The sequence below is a fragment of the Rhamphochromis sp. 'chilingali' genome (genome assembly GCF_963969265.1).
Source record: "Rhamphochromis sp. 'chilingali' genome assembly, chromosome: 20".
Taxonomy (NCBI): Eukaryota; Metazoa; Chordata; class Actinopteri; order Cichliformes; family Cichlidae; genus Rhamphochromis; species Rhamphochromis sp. 'chilingali'.
Window position 1 is genome coordinate 2726298 of NC_137947.1, and position 20294 is coordinate 2746591.

General features: G+C 42.0%; 1 protein-coding gene across 5 annotated transcripts in view; it reads right to left on the minus strand.

The window, feature by feature from the left end:
- Positions 1–744: 744 nt before the first annotated feature.
- The window catches only part of slc24a3 (solute carrier family 24 member 3), a 136125-nt gene continuing 116575 nt past the window's right edge, over positions 745–20294 (minus strand). For 4 of the 5 annotated variants that reach the window (XM_080868121.1, XM_080868122.1, XM_080868123.1 and 1 more), the window contains 14 exons: positions 18767–18841; positions 18575–18659; positions 15345–15448; positions 14886–14960; positions 14675–14700; positions 14530–14583; positions 13697–13824; positions 13385–13545; positions 8707–8947; positions 7522–7688; positions 5272–5386; positions 4608–4720; positions 1367–1432; positions 745–1283 (listed from right to left, as the gene is read on the minus strand). In XM_080868121.1, the coding sequence (XP_080724247.1) occupies positions 1134–1283; positions 1367–1432; positions 4608–4720; positions 5272–5386; positions 7522–7688; positions 8707–8947; positions 13385–13545; positions 13697–13824; positions 14530–14583; positions 14675–14700; positions 14886–14960; positions 15345–15448; positions 18575–18659; positions 18767–18841 (1560 nt within the window). In that variant the 3' untranslated portion in view covers positions 745–1133. Of the gene's footprint in view, positions 1284–1366; positions 1433–4607; positions 4721–4811; positions 4985–5271; positions 5387–7521; positions 7689–8706; positions 8948–13384; positions 13546–13696; positions 13825–14529; positions 14584–14674; positions 14701–14885; positions 14961–15344; positions 15449–18574; positions 18660–18766; positions 18842–20294 lie in introns of those variants that run through there. The other variant, XM_080868125.1, reaches the window with a different exon arrangement.

Sequence of the window (20294 nt, forward strand, 5' to 3'; positions counted from 1 at the left end):
TACATCTGCTTCTCGAACCCACTCCACACAAACCTGCTTCATTTTACAAGGATCCTCTCCTCATAATCAGCGTGCTTCAGCGGGTAAACACCTTGCTCTCCCGCTCTTCAGTGCAAGTTTGAGCTCCGCATGTCCCGTCCACACGTAGAACTACTCATCCAGATCAAACGGAATTTTGCAAAATGCCCTCACAAAAATTGTGCTTGTGCTTGTGATCATCGACCTGGATCCCCGGCTGCACAAACAAAAACCTGCCCAGGTGCTCTTGTGACCTCCAGAGAAGAACTGTGCGTATGACAGGAATAAATAATAAATAGGACATCTGGGGGTTATTTACAGAGGTGAGCTATTTATAGAAAGGAAATCAATATGAAACGTGACAGCTACGGCCGTGAGTTAATTTATAAAAAGGTGACGGGATAATGCCCTGTTCCTGCTGAAGTGGAGACTTGTAGGTGCATGTCTTAAAAGAAAAACTGTAAATGCGAGCGTAAGATGGAAATAACAAAAAGTCCCACGTAAACACTGTAACGAATAATGAAGACTCGTGGCCCTAACTCTGTCTAAACTTCCCATCGCTTTACATCATTGCTTTTTTTTTTATTACTTATTACTTTCAACTAGTAGATCTAAAAGACCCGCCTTTCCTCTCAGGAAAGGTTAGCAGCTAGGAAACATCACACCTAACACAGGGAGTTTCAAAATAAAAGGTCCTCATGTCAGGAGTGAGCAGTAGTAGAATAATTTCTGTGTGTGTGTGTGTGTGTGTGTGTGTGTGTGTGTGTGTGTGTGTGTGTGTGTGTGTGTGTGTGTGTGTGTGTGTGCGAGGTTATCATCCTCTGTGCTGTCCGTTGGTTGCTTCCATCTCTACTCCTGGAATCAGTCCCACTCTCTGGTCTGGTGTGGGCTAAACACCAGAGCAGCTCCATATGGCAAAAAAACAAGCCACAGAAAAATCAGTGTGAGTCAGACCTGTGCCAAATAGTATTTGCAATTAATTCTTTGGTCTCCAATAAGATCTTCCACTTGTTGCCACCAGCTATCTATTTAATATTTCTTTTTGAATTCCTTGCAAACACCACTTGTTTGTGTAAGTGTGTGCACAGTGAGTGTGTTGTGTATGCGTGCGTGTCTCAGTCATCCCGGCAGGTCGGCAGGTTGACAAAGGTGAAGATGTTGTACTCGATGAGGCAGGAGAAACACACGAAGATGGAGTAGAGGATGAGACACATGAAACCCAGACGTTTGTTCAGCGTCCAGTTGTTTAGGTGAACTCCCAGGACCTACAGCAGAGGAGAGGAGGAAAGCTCATGAAAACTGTGCTATGAGAAAGAAAGAAACAGAAACTGTCCATTCAAAAACTCACTGTCATAAACACAGATGCCAGCAGGAGCCCCACAGAGAAGATGAGTCCTTTGCTGTTTAATTTGATCTGCAAGAGAACAGGTGAGACATTATTAATGCAACGATCATCAACCTAAAGGGAGTCCACACAGGAAGCAGTTTGGTAATCACAGTTTTGTAGCTAAAGGCTGGTTAATAGCAGCCATTCCAGGTCCTGGATGCCCAGGGACCCTTTAATGTGTTGATAATCCTGTCAACCATCATGTACTGGACTACCTACACATCACACCTACAGGACCTGCTCAGGCATGAAGCTCCTGGTGCACAGGTTTTATGTGATGTTGATGCCAGAGGAGATTTCTGGAATTGTTAAGACAACAGAGCACTGACTTTTGCACACTATGTATCTGTGAAGTTACCTGGTCTCCCACATTGAATAATTTTACAAACTGATTCAAATCATATTCAGTGAACTCTTTAGAGACATTGTTTCACAAATGTTTGGAAAGGCAGACTGCATGGTTATATCACTTTTGTAGACCACAGGCTATTAAAGATTAGGTGCAGCTTTGTCCATATAAAGTGTGTCCAGCAAATACAGCATGTCCTTAAAAGTAAAGTTCAAGTTGGAACCTTCTCCCTGACTTTCTGTGATCTCTGCACGTCACTGCTAGTCCCCTCCTGTGTGGAGATCCTTAAACACATTGTTGGTCACTATGAGGGGACTTGGACTCTAGACTTTAGCAACAGATCCTAAAACCTAAGGGCTACAGTTCTAGAAGTGAATGTCCTATAGAAAGCATTTTAAGGATTCAAATAAGTCACGTAGCTATGAGCTGAATCAAGACCATGACAAGATTTGTTCTGGTTCAAAAAATGAAGGAAAACAAAAAGGCACCATTGTAGTAGTTTGGATCTGTATTAAAGTTTAGTCTAATTATCACAATCGTACAGGGCTTCGTTCCAGCCTCCACCAATCAGTGATGTTGCTGTTTCAGTTTAGGATTGTGGGTAAAGTAGTATTTCTCTGCAACACTGTGAATAAAATATGTTTCTGTTGAAACAAGGCTGATATCAGTGTGACCTGGTCTCACAGTGCCATAGCTTATAATGAGTCTGGTAAACATTATGGCTCATAATCAAAATTATAATCAGAATCTAAATGGGCTTTTTATTTAAATAGCCTCACTGTTGGGTTCTACGCTGCACTTAATTACTGAAGCCTGTTGTGATTAAGTAGCAGACATATGGACGCAGATATGAGATAAATAAGAAAATGTGCTTTAAGGATTTACATTTTCCTGTAGTCTGTATCAGCTCTTATGTGTAACAGTAACAGTAGTGCAGGTTAATAAGATGCTAGTTTACAGCATTAACTTTCTATTTAAGGTTGTAATGGTAAATGGTAAATGGCCTGTATTTGTTTAGCGCTTTACACATCCAGTCATCCACCCGTTCACACAGTTTTGTCTTCCACAAAAATCTCAGGAACGAACTCGATACAATAACACAAAACGATAAAGCTCTCTCTCTGACTGTGAGGTGGCTCAGGGGGTAGAACCTCATCTACTGATCAGAAGCATTTAGGCATGAAAAAAAGTGCTTTGTTTGAACGTGTGTGTGTAATCGGGTGAATGAGGCTTGTAGTACAAAGCACTCCGACTGCTCAGTTAGAGCAGATCTACTTAACATTTACCATAGATCCATCAGTCTGAGCCAGAGTCTGTTTTAGCCGTGTACCATGAACTGGTTGCCTGTACTAAGAAGGACTTATCCAAGTCACTTCAGGGTTAACCCCAGGTTTTCTCTACTCTGTAGACCTCTGCATGGGGATCAGGAGGGTCGAAAGATTTTAAGCAATGTTTAATGTCTCTGATTTCCAGCAGCAGTGATAAACATAGGTTCTTAGAAGTAGCTTTATCATTTGATTCACTTTATTAATCCCAGGTTTGTTTTTTGGCATCATTAATAAAATAAGCAGTAATAATACATAAGACAACTACAATGTACTTGCTCACCTCATATCAAATTTGTACACAGACCTATAATTCTGTTTTTGGTTAGTCATTAATATACTGCTGCTTGGGCTGTAGTTACATCATAAGGTTTTAAAAACTGAGCTATATAATGAACAGTGGTAACACAAACAGGGAGAGGTCGACAGTGATCACTGACTTTTTTAGAGGCTTGTTCAGATTAAATAGAACAAGATACAAAGCATGTCAAAAACACAACAGGCTTAATAAACACAGACTAGTTTCGACCCGGAAGCAGTGATGAAACATCAGGTCATCACTTAAAGACCATCAATACCTGTAAATGTGCTTTATAAATGATTTTTCCAAGCTATTGCATATGCTGTCTTTCAAATTGTTGTAGATCATGTTTGCATGTGTTGTTCTATCATGTCTTAGCTGATATTTATACATCAGCTGAGTTTTACTATCTGATGGACACAAGCTACTGCACGGCATATCTTCCTTTGCAGCAAATAGGTAAGATTTTCAGTTTCAGTTTTGAATCCTACTGAAACATAATTTCCCTCCACTGCACTACTGGGAATGTAGCAGAGATGTTAGCAGTAGCAATAAACTTGTTGGAAAAATGCCACTCATTATGTGGGAGTCCACCATAACAGAAAACCTTTTGTCATATTACAGCTGTCTTCTTCTGCGGCATCTATCCTTGTCTCTGAGAGAGAGGTGCTGCTACTGGTTCATGTTGACGCTCTCTTCAGTGACTTGAAATCCTGCATGAAGGTTTCAATTTCAGATGCATTCACCCAGACCTATCATCCATTTTGGATTAGAGAAAGACACTCTACTTTTGAAACTAGGCTTCAACTTTCCTTTTGGATAAAGTTTATACTTAGGGCTGAATCAGAAACATCAGTTATGCTCCACTTCCCTTTTTTCACTCATTATGCCAGTACATTACATTAAACGCCACTACCATGCACAGGTAGTATTCTGATTGGTCCAGAACAACAAAGTTTACAGCATTGAGGAGAAACATGCAAACTCCCCAAAAGATCAAATAAGCAGCACGAGAAGGAGAGACAAATTCACTTCATTATAAAGATTCATTTTGACTCTCTCAAGGACCAACAACAGTACAAAATGAGCAGCACACAGGCTGTTTGTTCCACATATTGTTGATGAAATGCTCAGTTGAAAGTAAAAAAACGACAACTTTCTGATGAAAGTCTGCAAAGCTCTGTGCACGACCATAATTAAAGGGTCGATGAGCTTTGTGCTACTTACATCAGAGCCATAGTTGATAGCCAAGGTCTTTAGAGCCCAGGGAAGACCGAGCCCTACCAGGATGTCGAACACGTTACTGCCAATGGAGTTGGACACCGCCATGTCACCCATTCCTGAACACACAGACGTAGACGGAGTTGTGAATCAGCAAAAACAGAAATCAAAGAGATCAGGCAGACAGCGTGAAAGGTAAAGAGAGTGGGAAAAGAGCAGACAGGAAGCAGGTTGGTCTGACGTAGGTGGACACGGGCGGCATTCAGTACAGCTATCTGTCCAAATGACTTTCCAAAAAAATGTCAAAGCGATGAAGGCGACAGCAGCTACACAGTGGAGGATGGACGACTAAACGGTGGCGAGTGTCTCTCCTGGTGAGCCCCCTACATACACACAGACAGAGCTGTTTAAATATTTGATGACAGGAGCAAGAATAAACACAGATGAAAGGACAGAGGAAAGGATCTGGCGGCCTGTCTTCCCGCTCTCTTGTCATCACAGGGAAAAAGATGACAGGCCAGGATCTTTACCTCCCCTCTCCATCTCTGTCATCTAGTCCCCTCTCCAGCTCTTTGATAGCGGCTTCACTTTGATTCTGCTGTTTGCTCTGTGTGTGCATTTTAAATGACAGCTTGGTAACCTGTCATTTTGCGTGTTTGTGTTTGATTACCTTGTCGTGCCACTATAAGACTGGCCATGCAGTCGGGGACGCTGGTGCCAGCTGCCAAGAATGTGATACCCATGATGACGTCTGGAATACCGAGTGTGAAGCCTATCACTGTTACCTGACACACAAAGACAAAGACACACTATCACTGGTTGTATTTTTAACAATCAAGAGTGCTGACAGAAAAATGGAAAGAAAGACTAGAACCCAAAACCAAAATGTTAAAATGTTCTTTTTTAACTTAAAGATAAACCAGGAATGACACATGCACTTACCAATTTTCTTACATGAATAATGAAGAATTTTTTGAAGAGCTCTCACACTTATTACGTGATTCTGTAGCTCTAAAGAGCTTTTCAAACCCCATTAGGATTAGATTAACCCCGTGTTTCCAGAATTTATCTAATTGTTCCAGACAGACTTTTTAAACTTGGAAAGTAGACTGCAATAACTACCTGTGGCTGACAACTGAGCACATTAATGAGCTCGATTGGCGTAGCTCTGCACAGAAAATGACTTTTACACTCTTAACTCAGTTAAACTGGGAGTGGATCATATTGAAATCACCTCACTTCCCCAAAACAAATAAATCCTGTGTAAACGGAGCGTCCTAGCATCTAGACAGAATAAAAACCTAACAAAAACAAAACAACGAGCTAACTAGCTGCTAACGAATTCAATACTTTACCACAGTTGGTTAATCTAATAACAGCTTTTTTAAGTTGAATGTCAGACTAAAATTGCTGAATCATGTTTAGCATATCAATATTTCGCATAGCTCGAAAACCCCCAAAACAACTGTAAAGCTAAAAGATTTCAAGCTAATGTTCTGCTAAATGCATTCTTGCAGTTAGTAGTTAGGTCAAAATAGGGAACATGTTCGATTCACTATAGTGTTAAATTATTCTCTGTACTATTCAGTGGATTCACAGGGAATTATTCATCCATTCATTTATTTATATATTTGATTTTCATGTTTCTGACCACCTTTCATTTTTATTTATACAATTATAAAGTATCTATTTACAACAATAGCTGTCAGCAGCATAATGAGCCAACATGTTTTAAAAGGGCACAGTTTCACATTACATGCATATACTCCAGTCATGTCACCTTCCACTGATTAAAAAAACACAATTCATAAACTGCCTAAAGATTAAAACGTATTTATTCTGCTTCTTGGAATTATAAGTCCTTATACATTTGATAGAAAACGTAATTTATCTTTACTTTAAGTCCTGCGGATGAATGGATATTCACTTTAGCTTATTCGCTGCCATGGCTTTTCATAGTCTGCTATTTTTAGCACATTCACAAAGACTTCTGGTTTTTGGGTGTTTTTTCTGGATTATTGTGGGCCCTTTACCTCAGAATATAAAGCACCTTGGGGTGACTGCTGTTGTGATTTGGTTCCATAAAAAATAAATTTAACTCAACTGAATCAGTACAGAGTGAGTGTCTGTGGCCAAAATACAAACTGGGAGATGGTTCCACAGAAAAAGGGCAGTAAGCCTCCAGTCTAAGACCCAACGGTATACTGGGTCTGATCATTAAAGACTTTGTAGGTGAACCTTCTGGATCATCAATGAATTACAATAGTCCAGCGTAGAAGTAATAAATTCATGCAACTGGTTTTTAGCATTACTCGGAGACAGAATGTCTCTAATTGTAGAGATATTACCCAAATGCAAAGCAGTCCTACATATTGGTTTAATCATATTTGTTTAATAATTCTGGTCAAAAATCACTCCAAAATTCATCACAGTGTTGCTGTAGGCCAAGGTAAATGGATTGGTTCTCATATAGCACATGTTGTATACAAGCGCCTTTTTCTATGCTTAAGCTGAAATGCTTCAACAACCAATCTGCTTGGTTGATTTTTATACTGTAGCAGGAGCTTCATATACAGAAGCAACAAATGCCTCACAAAGAACAGCATCATGGACAGCTCCGTAGGTAGAGTGGTGGCCCCATGATCAGAAGATTGGGGGTTCGAATCCACTGAACAGCTACCCTGAGGTACCCCTGAGCAAGGTACTGTCCCTACACACTGCTCCCCAGGTGCCCAATGGCTGCCCACTGCTTCACTGAGTGAATGGGTTAAATGGAGAGAGGGATTTCCCCACGGGGATCAATGAAGTATACATTATCGTTATTATATGCCACTGAACCATTATTAATTGCATTGCATTTTTGTTTTCAGCTTCATGTTGCTTTTCAGTACAAGTCTGCTTTTCCCCCATCGTCACTTACCATCCAGACCATGATGTAGGAGAAGCTGGCGATCCAAAGTGTGGAGGCAACAAAAGACAGCATGAACCAGTTCTCCCAGCGAGGTGTGGAGGAGTTGGGGATGGTGAAGAATAGCAGCAGGGCCAGAGGCCAAGCCAGCAGCCACTTCAGTTTATTAAACCCACCCGCTGCAGACACACAGAGCGAGATACAGCATTTAGACTGGGTCGAGACTGACACACGAGCAGAGAGAAGAATGATAGAAAAGACAGAAAAGACAAGTGTTTAAAACCGACATTGCTTTCTAGCAGGAGGAATAATTTACTGTCCAACGAACGCATGTTTTTAAACTCCGATCTATCACTGGCTAAAGATCTGATTATAGTCCAATATGAAAGCACACAAGAATGAAGGCATAAGTTCACCTGTGTGTGAAATTTAAAATCAGAATGAATTCATAAATTTAAACTTGATTTAGACTACTCGTTGGCACCTGATTAACAACAGATTCTTACAGAGGAAGGACGCTGAACGATAATTAACAAGCAGAGTGATGTTTTTTCTGTTCTCCTCTTTTGTTTAAATGGGATAACGTTATTTTAATCAAATGAATCGCATCCCTCTCTGAACATGATTGAGTTTGTCAGTAAAATTATCCCGTCACTTCTTACGTTGGTCTACTTTTCATGATTACGCTTTTGTGCTTCACTCTTTTTGTTCATCGTTTTAAATAAATCAAGCCTGGAGGTGGAAACTTAAGTCAACTTAAATAAAATTAGAAGTTAACTGGGATACAACTTTTTGCATGACTTTTTATTTTAACAACAAGTAAACAGATTATGAGAAAAAGTGTTTTAGTATGAAAGTATGAAACTTAGCCTAGCTTAGCATAAATATTATAGCAGGTTTCTTTCAATTGTCCCTGCACCAAAACCTGTTTTCTCTGAAAGTAATTAACAATTCTCAAGAAATAAAACTAAACATTTGCAAAGAGGTCTGCTGATCCATGCTTCTAGTCGTGTTAGAGAAAACAGTGGTTAGGGACCGCGGGACGACCAAAATGATTGAAACTGGGTGCAATAAAGTTGCATCCTTGTTGAGTTTGAAATGGTTTCTTCAAAGATGGGGACCAAGTCTGCGACCGCTCGCTGTGGTTTGATTGAAAAATACATCACTCTTAAAAACAAGAGTCATCTAAAGGTTTACCTGGGCATTGGAATGGTACGTAAGGTCCCTCTCCTTCCTCCTCTTCTTCCTCTTCATCATTCTCATTGTTCTCGTTGTCCTCGTTATCCGTCTCATTGCCGGCCTCTCTGTCATCGCGCCGAACGCCGACGCCCCTTTCGGCTCCAGACAGCCCATTTTCTATGCCCCACCTGCTCCCTCCCTTCACGGGAACCTCAGAGTCACCGTTAGTCAAAGTCCGCGTGTTGATTAGACGCTGCCTCTATACGTCGCCGCCGCAAACACAAGAAGCACATTCACAAACACACAAACACAGAAGGGAGACTGGTCAGATCTGATGCAAGGTTAAATGACTGTTGTGAACTCATCCTATATAAATGTACTTTATTTTAACTCGTATCAGAATGAATGTGAAAACAACAGTGGATGTCTAAGTGGTGTTGACACTTGACAGCGGGGAGGTTAAGCTGATGTTCACGGTTCTCCTGCTCTGTCTCTGACTTTCTTGCTTGCAGCCTCTCTGGGCCTGTTTTGTTCTTTTGCTGACAAAAGTAAAAGTAAAACAATAATTTGTTATATAAACTGCAGCCCTGAGAAGATAATCACATTGTGAGTGAACATGAGCTCCTGTGCATTTGCACAAAACAAATCTCAGTCTTTCCTGCAGCAGTATAATATTGTGAGGGCCAGACTCCTCTACTAGAGAGCTTAAGACTGTACTGTAGTTGTTAACATTCACCTACTTTAAGATTCCACAGAAAATATTATATTCGTTGTTTTTCTTTAGAGTCATTTAGGTTTATCTCAAGTTCCACTTCTTTTATTTGACCTTCAAGGTCCAACATCTCAGAATAATTATTATCTGCTTTGTTTTTAGTGTAGCTTATCATCTGCCCACGAATAAAAACCTTAAAGGCTTCCCATCTTACTGAGGCTGTAGTTTCGGATTTATTAAAGTAAAAATAGTCATCAATATTTTTGCCTACGTATTCCAAGAATTTTTGATTGTGCAGCCAGTGTGGTTTTAAACGCCAAATAGGATTACGTTTAAAAGCTGTTGTACCTGAGAAGTTAAGCGTGGTTAATGAGTGATCAGATATAAGCACACTTTTATATGAAAAGCTGTTAATCCTGGAGATAAGAGAGTTTGAAATAAGAAAATAATCTATGCGACTGCGACTATTATGACTGGCTGAATAGCAAGAGTATTCTCTCCCTGTTGGATTTTTTAATCTCCATATATCTTTAAGATTCAATTCAGACATAAAGTGTTGTATGGCTTGTCTAGATTTTGGATGGGAAGAGTCTAAACCTGATGATCTATCAAGCTTAGGCTCTAGGGTACAATTAAAGTCCCCCCAACAATTATCTCACCGTGGAGGGCTGCAATAGAGAGGAATAGATTGTTATAAAAGCTGGAGTCGTCGATATTGGGGCCATATAAATTAACTAATATTAAGTCTTGGTTCAGCATTGTAGGATAATGAATCACCCTGCAGGGTCCAAGATGGTTTTTTTTAATACACATGGGCACTGATTTATGAATGAGTGTTGCCACTCCTCTAGCATGTGTTGAGAAGTGGCTAAAGAAAGCCTGACCTGACCATCTCCTCCTTATCTGGGCAATTTCACTCGCGAGTAAGTGTGTTTCTTGAATAAAGACTATCTTTGGGTGATATTGTTTAATTCTATCCATTACTCTTTTCAGTTTAATACACAACATATATTGCGTGTTTATACCCCAGTCTATAAGCTATGGTTCTACTTTTTCTTAAAGCAACAGATGTAGGGGCACCACAGTGGGGGCCGTCAGGTGTCACAGCGGTCTGATGCGAGGCAGGATTTGCACAGATCCTCAGTGTGGTAAGTATTGACTGTCAAACATGTGTTACACCCCGGCCTAGGCAACCGGGGTGCAACGTAGAAAAAATAAAAATAAGGGAAAGAAGAAAAAAAAAAAAAAAAAAAAAAAAAACTACTACGGTTCTCCACAAAAATCCCAAAACGAAAGCATCGACACCTATTTACATCAAAGCAAAAATAAGACATTTATTTTCATCACCACACACAAGACGTCAAACTATTTACAACGGGGGGGGGAAGATCGCGACCATGACACACTGAAACACAGGGTTTAAATACATAGAGGGAGCAATCAGGGAATAGACAACAGGAGGGAAACACAGCTGGGGCAAATCAGAACTGACGAGACAAGGAAGCGTAAACTGAAAACACTGAGATAAGACAGACTTTCAAAGTAAAGCAGGAAACACATTACAGTCACGCAAAAACAAAACACTGACAACACCGAAACGTAACAGTTCCCCCCCACCCAAAAATCAAACATGTAACCCCAAGTGAAATGTTTGATCAAAACAAACGAAGGCTGAAACGAAGGCAGACGAAGCTGATGGAGGCTGGAGCGGTCCCACTGACCCTCCAGCAGACGACGAAGGCTGGAGCGGTCCCACGGACCCTCCAGCGAAGGCGGATGAAGGCTGGAGCGGTCCCACGGACCCTCCAGCGAAGGCGGATGAAGGCTGGAGCGGTCCCACGGACCCTCCAGCGACGACAAAGGCTGGGGCGGTCCCACGGACCCTCCCCCCCAGCGAAGGCGGATGAAGGCAGACGAAGCTGATGGAGGCTGGAGCGGTCCCACGGACCCTCCAGCAGACGACGAAGGCTGGTGCGGTCCCCCGGACCCTCCAGCAGAAGCGGATGAAGGCTGGAGCGGTCACTTGGACGCTCCAGCGAAGGCGGATGAGCAGCTCACCAGCTGCACACACGGACACGCAGCCCACCAGCTGCACACACGGACACGCAGCCCACCAGCTGCACACACGGACACGCAGCCCACCAGCTGCACACACGGACACGCAGCCCACCAGCTGCAGAAGGCTGGAGCGGTCCCTCGGATCCTCCAGCGAAGACGGATGAAGGCTGGAGCGGTCCCCGGGCCCTCCAGCGAAGACAGACGGAGGCTGAAGCGGTCCTCGGACCCTCCAGCGAAGACAGAAGGCCGAAGCTGTCCCTCCTTCGGACCCTCCAGCGATCCCGGACGAGCCCCCATATGTTACACCCCGGCCTAGGCAACCGGGGTGCAACGTAGAAAAAATAAAAATAAGGGAAAGAAGAAAAAAAAAAAAAAAACAAAAAAAAACTACTACGGTTCTCCACAAAAATCCCAAAACGAAAGCATCGACACCTATTTACATCAAAGCAAAAATAAGACATTTATTTTCATCACCACACACAAGACGTCAAACTATTTACAACGGGGGGGGGGGGAAGATCACGACCATGACACACTGAAACACAGGGTTTAAATACATAGAGGGAGCAATCAGGGAATAGACAACAGGAGGGAAACACAGCTGGGGCAAATCAGAACTGACGAGACAAGGAAGCGTAAACTGAAAACACTGAGATAAGACAGACTTTCAAAGTAAAGCAGGAAACACATTACAGTCACGCAAAAACAAAACACTGACAACACCGAAACGTAACACATGTCATTTGATAAATTCACCAGCACCTACACCTACTGATAATTTCGTGGAAAAAACTGCGTATAATTCAAAATATTTGACTGAAGAGACAAGGCTGTTTTAAAAACAGAGACTGATATTCAAAGCGGCTTATAAGAGAAGGGGACCCTGGACACAGATGATAAGAAGGCCCACACACTTAAGCATCTCGGGTCATAGAGTGTATATACTGATGGATGCCTTTGTTAAAGAGGTCTTGTGAAGGCCCAAGCGGAGCAATTTGTGCCCCAATCTTTGTGTGGTGAGACTGGACATAACATGAGGTAGGCCTGCTCTAAACCACTGCCTGTTTTATCATAATTTCTGACTCTATTAAAAGAACTTAATTTAAAAGAAACAGAAAACAAAACAACTGAATTTGTCTCAAAACTTTGATCTTAAAGTCATGAGGGAACTGTTTATTGAATTATAAAGATCATAGATGCAAAGGAGCTGATGGCTGTTTTCAACATAATACAGTACAGCTAATTTAGCAATCCGAAGAGCTGCCCTCTGTTGGCCATTTGAAAGAATGCAGGTTTACAGCACGTCTGCACTGGCTTGACTTTTCAGACCTAGAAGCTGCATCCATCTTTTTATGTACAGTCTATATCACAGACTGAAAGTGACACAAAACAACTGCAAATCAAGCTGTCTTTTTGTAATTATCTCACTGGTACCCCCCCATGGTTGTCTGTCTGTCATTATCACAGACAACCAGACAACCTTATGCAAATATGTTCACAATGCAACAGCTTGACAGGCAATGAAACTCTCTGTGCAGACAGAGAAAAACATTCTGACTGATTAATGCGCACACGGAGAGCTGCAATGAAAACCAAATCACAGACAATACAAACTCTTCAACTACTATGGCAAATAAGATGCCATGTGATTCTTTCTGTTCCAAGCTTGCCCATCACGTCCTGAACAGCCCTTTGTAAATGTAGCATAGCAGGCCATGCCTAGAATCCTCAATGGTGGAGCTGATTTGTAGGCCAGGGACTGTGTACAGCTCCAGATTACTTTGCTAAAGAGGCTGTCTGAAACGCTTTCCCCTTGGAGAAAAACACAACGCAGTCTGCTTCAAATTGGAAATGTCAGCAATCTCTTTTTCCCCCTCTTTTTTTCAATCAAAAGTGTGGCTGAGGTGCACCTGCGTGTGCCGTTACCTCAGTGATGAGCATTCGTGAGGCCATGGTGAGACGAGTTCTGGGGGAGAAGTGGCTGGTGATCATGATCCTCATGCCGGCCTCGGAGAAGGACAACTGGTGGGGGTACGCTGACAGCAGCTCGTCTACCATTAACACAGATGTCTTCCTGTGGTGGTTTGCTGTGGGGCACATACATGGAATACGAGCTATACTATTGAAATAAACCAGTAAGATTTTCCTTAGCATTACGACTGCAAAGAGCAGGAAGCAGAGACATTAGCTCGATCAGAAGTTCCACATTACACGTACAAAGTCTCAATAAAAATGTACCTTTCTTTAAAAGAACAGCAGTAGCATCACAGCCATCGTCCAGTTCTGTGTTATTTGCTGCACCGTTTCTCAAAGTGGTCGAGTTCTTCTTCCTCCTCCCCAGGAAACGGACAATGTAGGAATTCAGTCTGGAACAGAAGTCGGGTTAAAACCACACTTTGCTTGGTACAGCTGGGTCAAGTCATTGCTCTTTACGGCAGATAGCCTCCCAATAGAGATAGGTTGATCATATTCAAAAATGATCTGTCAAGTTCTATAAGCTGCTGTGTGGCACAGCCCACATAAAGAAATGTATCATTTCTATATATCCCATTCATATAATACTGCTGCAGACATAAGGATAAATTATGTTACACATGGGATGAGTTTGCATATCGCAGCGTAATAAATGACACAGATCACGGGTCTTATATTAAACTCATTAATATGCAAGAATTTAAAACATTTTGTATTTTTTGCTTGTAATATTGATATTCAGTAAACTTCCACTGTTTTCAATGAAATACTACAATCCATTTGAAACAGAGCATGACGTTCTTTTCTAGATAATATCCACATTGTTGTTGTGTTACTTAATATTTATCCATATATCTGCTAAATTTGCCAAAAGAAAAGATATTTATTATTATTATTATTATTATTATTATTATTATTATTATTATTATTATTTGTTTGTTATTCATCTGTTTAAATAGACATTTTAATCCCAGGGATATCTTACATGTATCAATACTTATTTTAGTAACTGTTACTGTTGGGGTACATTACACTCCGGCACAGAGCAAAAGTTCATTGTTCATTTTTAAGCCTCAAAGTGGATGAACTGAACTTACTTCATGATCAAAATGTAGACAAAATACATCAGGATCAGCGTGAGAGCTTCCCACCTGGAAAAGACAGTTCGGATGCATTCATCATGTGTGTCACTGTACAGTGTAAGTGCCAGGTGTGTGCAAAGTTAATCAACGTGTAACTTACCAAACTACCTTTTCATCATATATGAACTGTAATAAGAGAGAGGTGAAAATCTGAGAACCAGTATATCTAAGACATGAAGGCATAATTTCAGATGGAAAGAAAAAAAAAGAAACAATCAGAGTAACTAGAATATTTCTCCATAGAGGAAATCCAGTATGGAGCTTTTAAAGTATCTGATGTGTTACTATGTTAACCTTAAGGTGCTTCTTACCACTATAAGAGCAGAGATCGATAAGGTGTAGTAGACTGAGTCTCTGAGCAGAGGCCAGCGGGAGAGACGGATCGTCTGGAAGAAAAGACAGAGAGACAAGAGGACTGAGACAATTCTACAACTTACAGGAGCTCAGCTACACCTTCTTTTGTTCTACTGGGTAACACATCCCACAAGGTTCTCACTGCCATGCACTAATAACATAAGCCAAGCTCTTTGTGTGTGTGTGTGCATCTGTTTGGCATTTTACGTAACATGTAATCTAAATAAGAAAAAAAATCTTTCAAGTATGTTTCTCTTTTCCTAGTGGGATTACAGCAGTGAACAGGACACATATCCTTTTCTGATTCAGGCAGAAAAGGTTTCCATCCATGGTTTTTAATCTAAACTGTGGCCTAAACAAACAAGTCACAGAGTGTGTGTACTGCACCGGCTAAAAATCAGCGGTTAATTCTGTACCTGCACAGCGAATATCCCGCACACTCCGATGATGCAGAGGATGTTGAAGACGGCAGATCCCACAATGGTGCCGACCCCGACGTCACCTTTAGTGATGAAAACTCCTGTGCAGAAGGAAAGGAAATCACTGATTACTACACATGGCAAGTCATCTGTCCACAGGTTACAGAGACATCCTGCTTGGTGCAATTCTTTGGTAATCTTGACGTACTTCACTGATCCACGACCCTTTGTCTAGCTGGTAACTACTGATGGCATTTACATAATAAGTTCCTCTGTTTGCATGTGTTGTTGAGTTATAGAAGGATTTCTCTCCCATAGACTTTATTAGTGAGGGCTGCCCAGGTGTACTGCCAAGCACAAAAGCATATTTGGCAGCTTACTTTAACATTTTCTATTAATGTTTTGAATTGATTTACTCTCAGGCAGACTGCTGGCTTTTATTTTGAAAGTTTGGGTGCTGGTAACCTGCTGACCAGGCCTATCTTTCTCGAGTATTTTCTACTGGCTTGCTCACTGGCCAGGTCACTATTGTGGTAGAATTTATTACCATTCAGTTGGTTCCCCATATTGTGTGTCCAAGCCAAGTGATTGGCTCTCACTAACAAGAGTTAAAGGCTAAAAATGGGAAGACACATTTAAAAACCTTTACTAACAGTATAGTAACATTTTGATGGCAATAAATATTACCCAGATAGTCCAGGGATTGACATCATACTATAGAACTTTAGGGTCTGCAAAACACTTACCATTCAGAGGAGGATAAAGAGGAGCTCTTTATCCTCTCAAGGATACTTGAGGGTGCATGGGAGTTTGCCCAACCAGTCTACATGTGTTTTGTGGACTTGGAGAAGGCATTCGACCGTGTCCCTCAGGGTGTCCTGTGGGAGGTGTTGCGGGAGTATGGGGTGTCTGGCCCATTGCTACAGACCATTCGATCCCTGTACAACCATTGCAAGAGCTTGGTTCGCAATAAGTCGGACTCGTTCCCGGTGGGTGTTGGGCTCCGCCAGGGCTGCCCCTTGTCACCGATTCTGTTCATAATTTTATGGACAGGATTTCTAGGCGCAGCCAAGTGGTGGAGGGCTTTCACTTCGGTGGCCTCAGAATCTCATCTCTGCTTTTTGCAGATGATGTGGTTCTGTTGGCTTCATTGGGTGAGGGCCTCCAGCTCGCACTGGAACGGTTTGCAGCCGAGTGTGAAGCAGCGGGGATGAGGATCAGCACCTCCAAATCTGAGGCCATGGTTCTCAGCCGGAAAAGGGTGGAGAGCCCACTCCGGGTCGGGGATGAGTTCCTGCCCCAAGTGGAGGAGTTCAAGTATCTCGGGGTTTTGTTTGCGAGTAATGGGAGAAGGGAGCCGGAGATCAACAGATGGATTCTTGCAGTGGCCGCAGTGATGCGGACGCTGCACCGGTCCGTCGTGGTGAAGAGGGAGCTGAGTGTAAAAGCGAAGCTCTCAATTTACCGGTCGATCTACGTCCCTACCCTCACCTATGGCCACGAGCTATGGGTAGTGACCGAAAGAACAAGATCGCGGATACAAGCGGCAGAAATGAGCTTCCTCCGAAGGCTGGCTGGCCTCTCCCTTAGAGATAGGGTGAGAAGTTCAGCCATCCGGGAGGGGCTCAGAGTAGAGCAGCTGCTGCTCCACATCGAAAGGAGCCAGCTGAGGTGGTTCGGGCATCTGACAAGGATGCCTCCTGGGCACCTCCTGGGCGAGGTGTTCCGGGCATGTCCCACCGGGAGGAGGCCCCGGGGCAGACCCAGGACACGCTGGAGAGATTATATCTCTCGGCTGGCCTGGGAACGCCTTGGTGTTCCCCCGAATAAGCTAGAGGAGGTGGCTGGGGAGAGGGAGGTCTGGGCTTCTCTGCTTAGGTTGCTGCCCCCGCGACCCTGCCCCGGATAAAGCGGAAGAAGATGGATGGATGGATGGATGGATGGAAAACACTCAGTATTCAACACCATTGTTGTAACAACTGAGGAAAACAATTACAAAATCAAAATTTAAAATCCAATAGCCTTGCTGGCAGATCATTCTCAGCTTCAGTCTGAGACTTTAAGAGAGTCACAGTTGTTAGACACAGACAGATTTTATCACGTTAAAATTGCTCACTGGAGTGAGTAATCACCAGGACTGATGACGCTTGCTGCCAAGCTCCCACGTTAGCATTATGATTTTATTATTAGCCATAGCTGCTAGCTGCTACCTTAATGATAACGTAACAGATGGGTAACTGCTAATAGTTAAATGGCTATGTAAATGACGACAATATGTGTGTTGGACAGGTTAGCATTTAAGATAACTGTTTAATACTTCAACATTGTTGAAATGGGCACGTTACTGACCTCAAGAAGTTCTTAACAAGACCAGAGTGGCAGTCTTTAAAATGCCTCGCAAAGTTGTGCTGTTTCCTAGGTGTTCACAATGAAATTGAAATCGTGCATTCAGCTGTCTGCAGTGGTTCTGCAGGAAGTTCTGTGTTAGCAGGAGGAGGTGAAGACGGCACTGTTGCAGTTGAGATCTAACCCAAGGAATTTTTAGTATCAATTAGTATCAGAGTAGCATATTTTGACAGCCCTGCTGCCAGTGTTAGCTATGGTACTTCAAACCCACCAAACCAAAACAAAAAAGACCCTCTTCTCTCACCCCAACCGGTTGCAGCAGATGGCCTCCCCTCCCTGAGCCCGGTTCTGTCCGAGGTTTCTTCCTGTTAAAAGGGAGTTTTTCCTTCCCACTGTCACCAAAGTGCTGCTCATAGGAGGTCATTTTTTTCTCTGCATGTATTACTGTAGGGTCTACCTTACAACATAAAGCAACTTGAGGTGACTGTTGTTGTGATTTTGCGCTGTATAAATAAATTTGAATTGAATACTCTATTAGAGTGGAGTCAGATGCAAAGGATTCCAGCTGGAGCTGTAACAGTGGTAATATCTGCCCAATATCTGGATTAAAAACTGGCAACAATGTTATATTAGCTAGATAATAAGCCGACAGAATAAGCTAAGTTGAAGTAAAATATCAACTCAGTATAAGCTCAGATGTGAAAATGTGTAAACACCGTATTATAGTTGCTATAAATTATCTCTAAATATGTATTTACTTTTAACCCCTTTATTAACAAATTATTGCCTCACTATTAGTATGCTATTATCAAACTGTACTATTAATGGCTGTACAGCTAAATTATATCTAAAATGTGTGTGTGTGTATGTCTCTGTCTCACCAATGACAGAGGTAAACAGTTCAGGCGCTGAACTGCCTGCTGCCATGAAGGTCGCTCCTGCAACATCCTCACTCAGATGCAGACGCTGGTGGACGAGGGGAGAGAAAGATATTCTAAGCATCACAGCGTGGCAGTAAGAGTGTGTGATGTTAGTGCAGCAGCAGTGCAGTTACAGTCTACAATGTTTGTTACCTCGCATATCTTCTCTAGCGAGGGGACAAAGTAGTCATCGCACACCAACGCCAGAGCATAGAACATGTAGACTGCCTGCAGATGGCCAAAGACACACAGGTGAAGAACAGTATACACTTACAACTGGATAAGACCCCCTGCTGAAAAAACAAAAACAAAAAAACATTTGTGCTCTATTTTCTTTGTTTGCAGTTTAATCTCAGCTTCTGTTGTCATTTACTTGATGTTTGCTGAGACTAAACCTGAAAGCCCAGCAAAGAGTTACAAGCAGATAAAATAATACACCGACATATTACTAAAACTCATCAGTTTGCCAAGGAACTGTTGGAAAATGCGCTTACTTACGTATTTAACAATACTCTGCTTCCAGACTTCAGCCAAAGATTGGTGGGGCTTAGTAAAGCATAAAAGCTGAAAGTAGCTGGGAACAGCTGGTCAAAAGTTCAGCAATAATCTTCCCAGAACAGTCTAGCACATCTGTACTTCTGTAAAACATGCTTGAATTTATTTCTATGGAACAAGGCTAAACCTTGCCATGTTTCTAGGCTGCTAAACACTTATGTCAGTTTGCAATTAAATCACTGTTGTGGACCAACTACGTCACTGTTAACCAGAAGACGTTATGAATTTATATAGCAGCAGCTTCAAAAATTCATTGTAAATTTCTGAGCATGTAAATGGAAACAGATTTACAAGTTCATCAATTTATCGCAGGTAATGTCACAGGTATCCCAAACAGACTGCATGTAAATGCATGGAATGGGCAAGTTGACCCACATTCAATTGCAAATTGAACGCAGAGTGACTCCATGATACTGAAACTTGCAACTAACTGCAAGCAGTTGCAGATGTGGTCTGGTCTTCATAGCTGCTGAAAGTAAAGTAATTAAAAAAACAAACAACCAAAGATATTTTAGCGGGTTTTTTTTTCAGCAGTACCTTTCATCCCGCCCTGATACACAACAATCCTCTGCCATCTCACAATCTCTTTGCTTATGCATTGATATACCAAAGAGTACACTGATACAGAGTTCACACAATTGTGTTCCCAGACTGACAAAAGTTGGGAAGAGCATGAGAAACTACTGCAAAAAGACCTCAAAGCACACCATAAACCAGCAGTTGTGACATCATTGTCAACAGACAACAATGGCAGGCATAAACTGTTACATGAAGGCTAACTAGCAAAGTCCTCCTTCTTCTTCTAATGAACTTCAGTGTTTCTAGCGGTACAGTACTATCCTGGCAGCCCGTGTGGTCTCACTAATTCCTCACGAGGCTAAGTAAAGAGGTTTTTGTATCTTCAAGGCTAAAATCATTAAGCTGAATCCTTCAGTCTTCTGCCTACACAACATTATCTACCTTTCTTATCTCCATGTGGATCAGAAACAAACCTGCCTGAAAAACCCCCACAACCTTAACCCTCCTGCCATCCTTTAAAAAACTCACACCCATCACCCTAGGGACCATTCTCAGCCACGCCATAAAAAGACCATATATCCATATTTTATTCCACTTTAAATTAGCC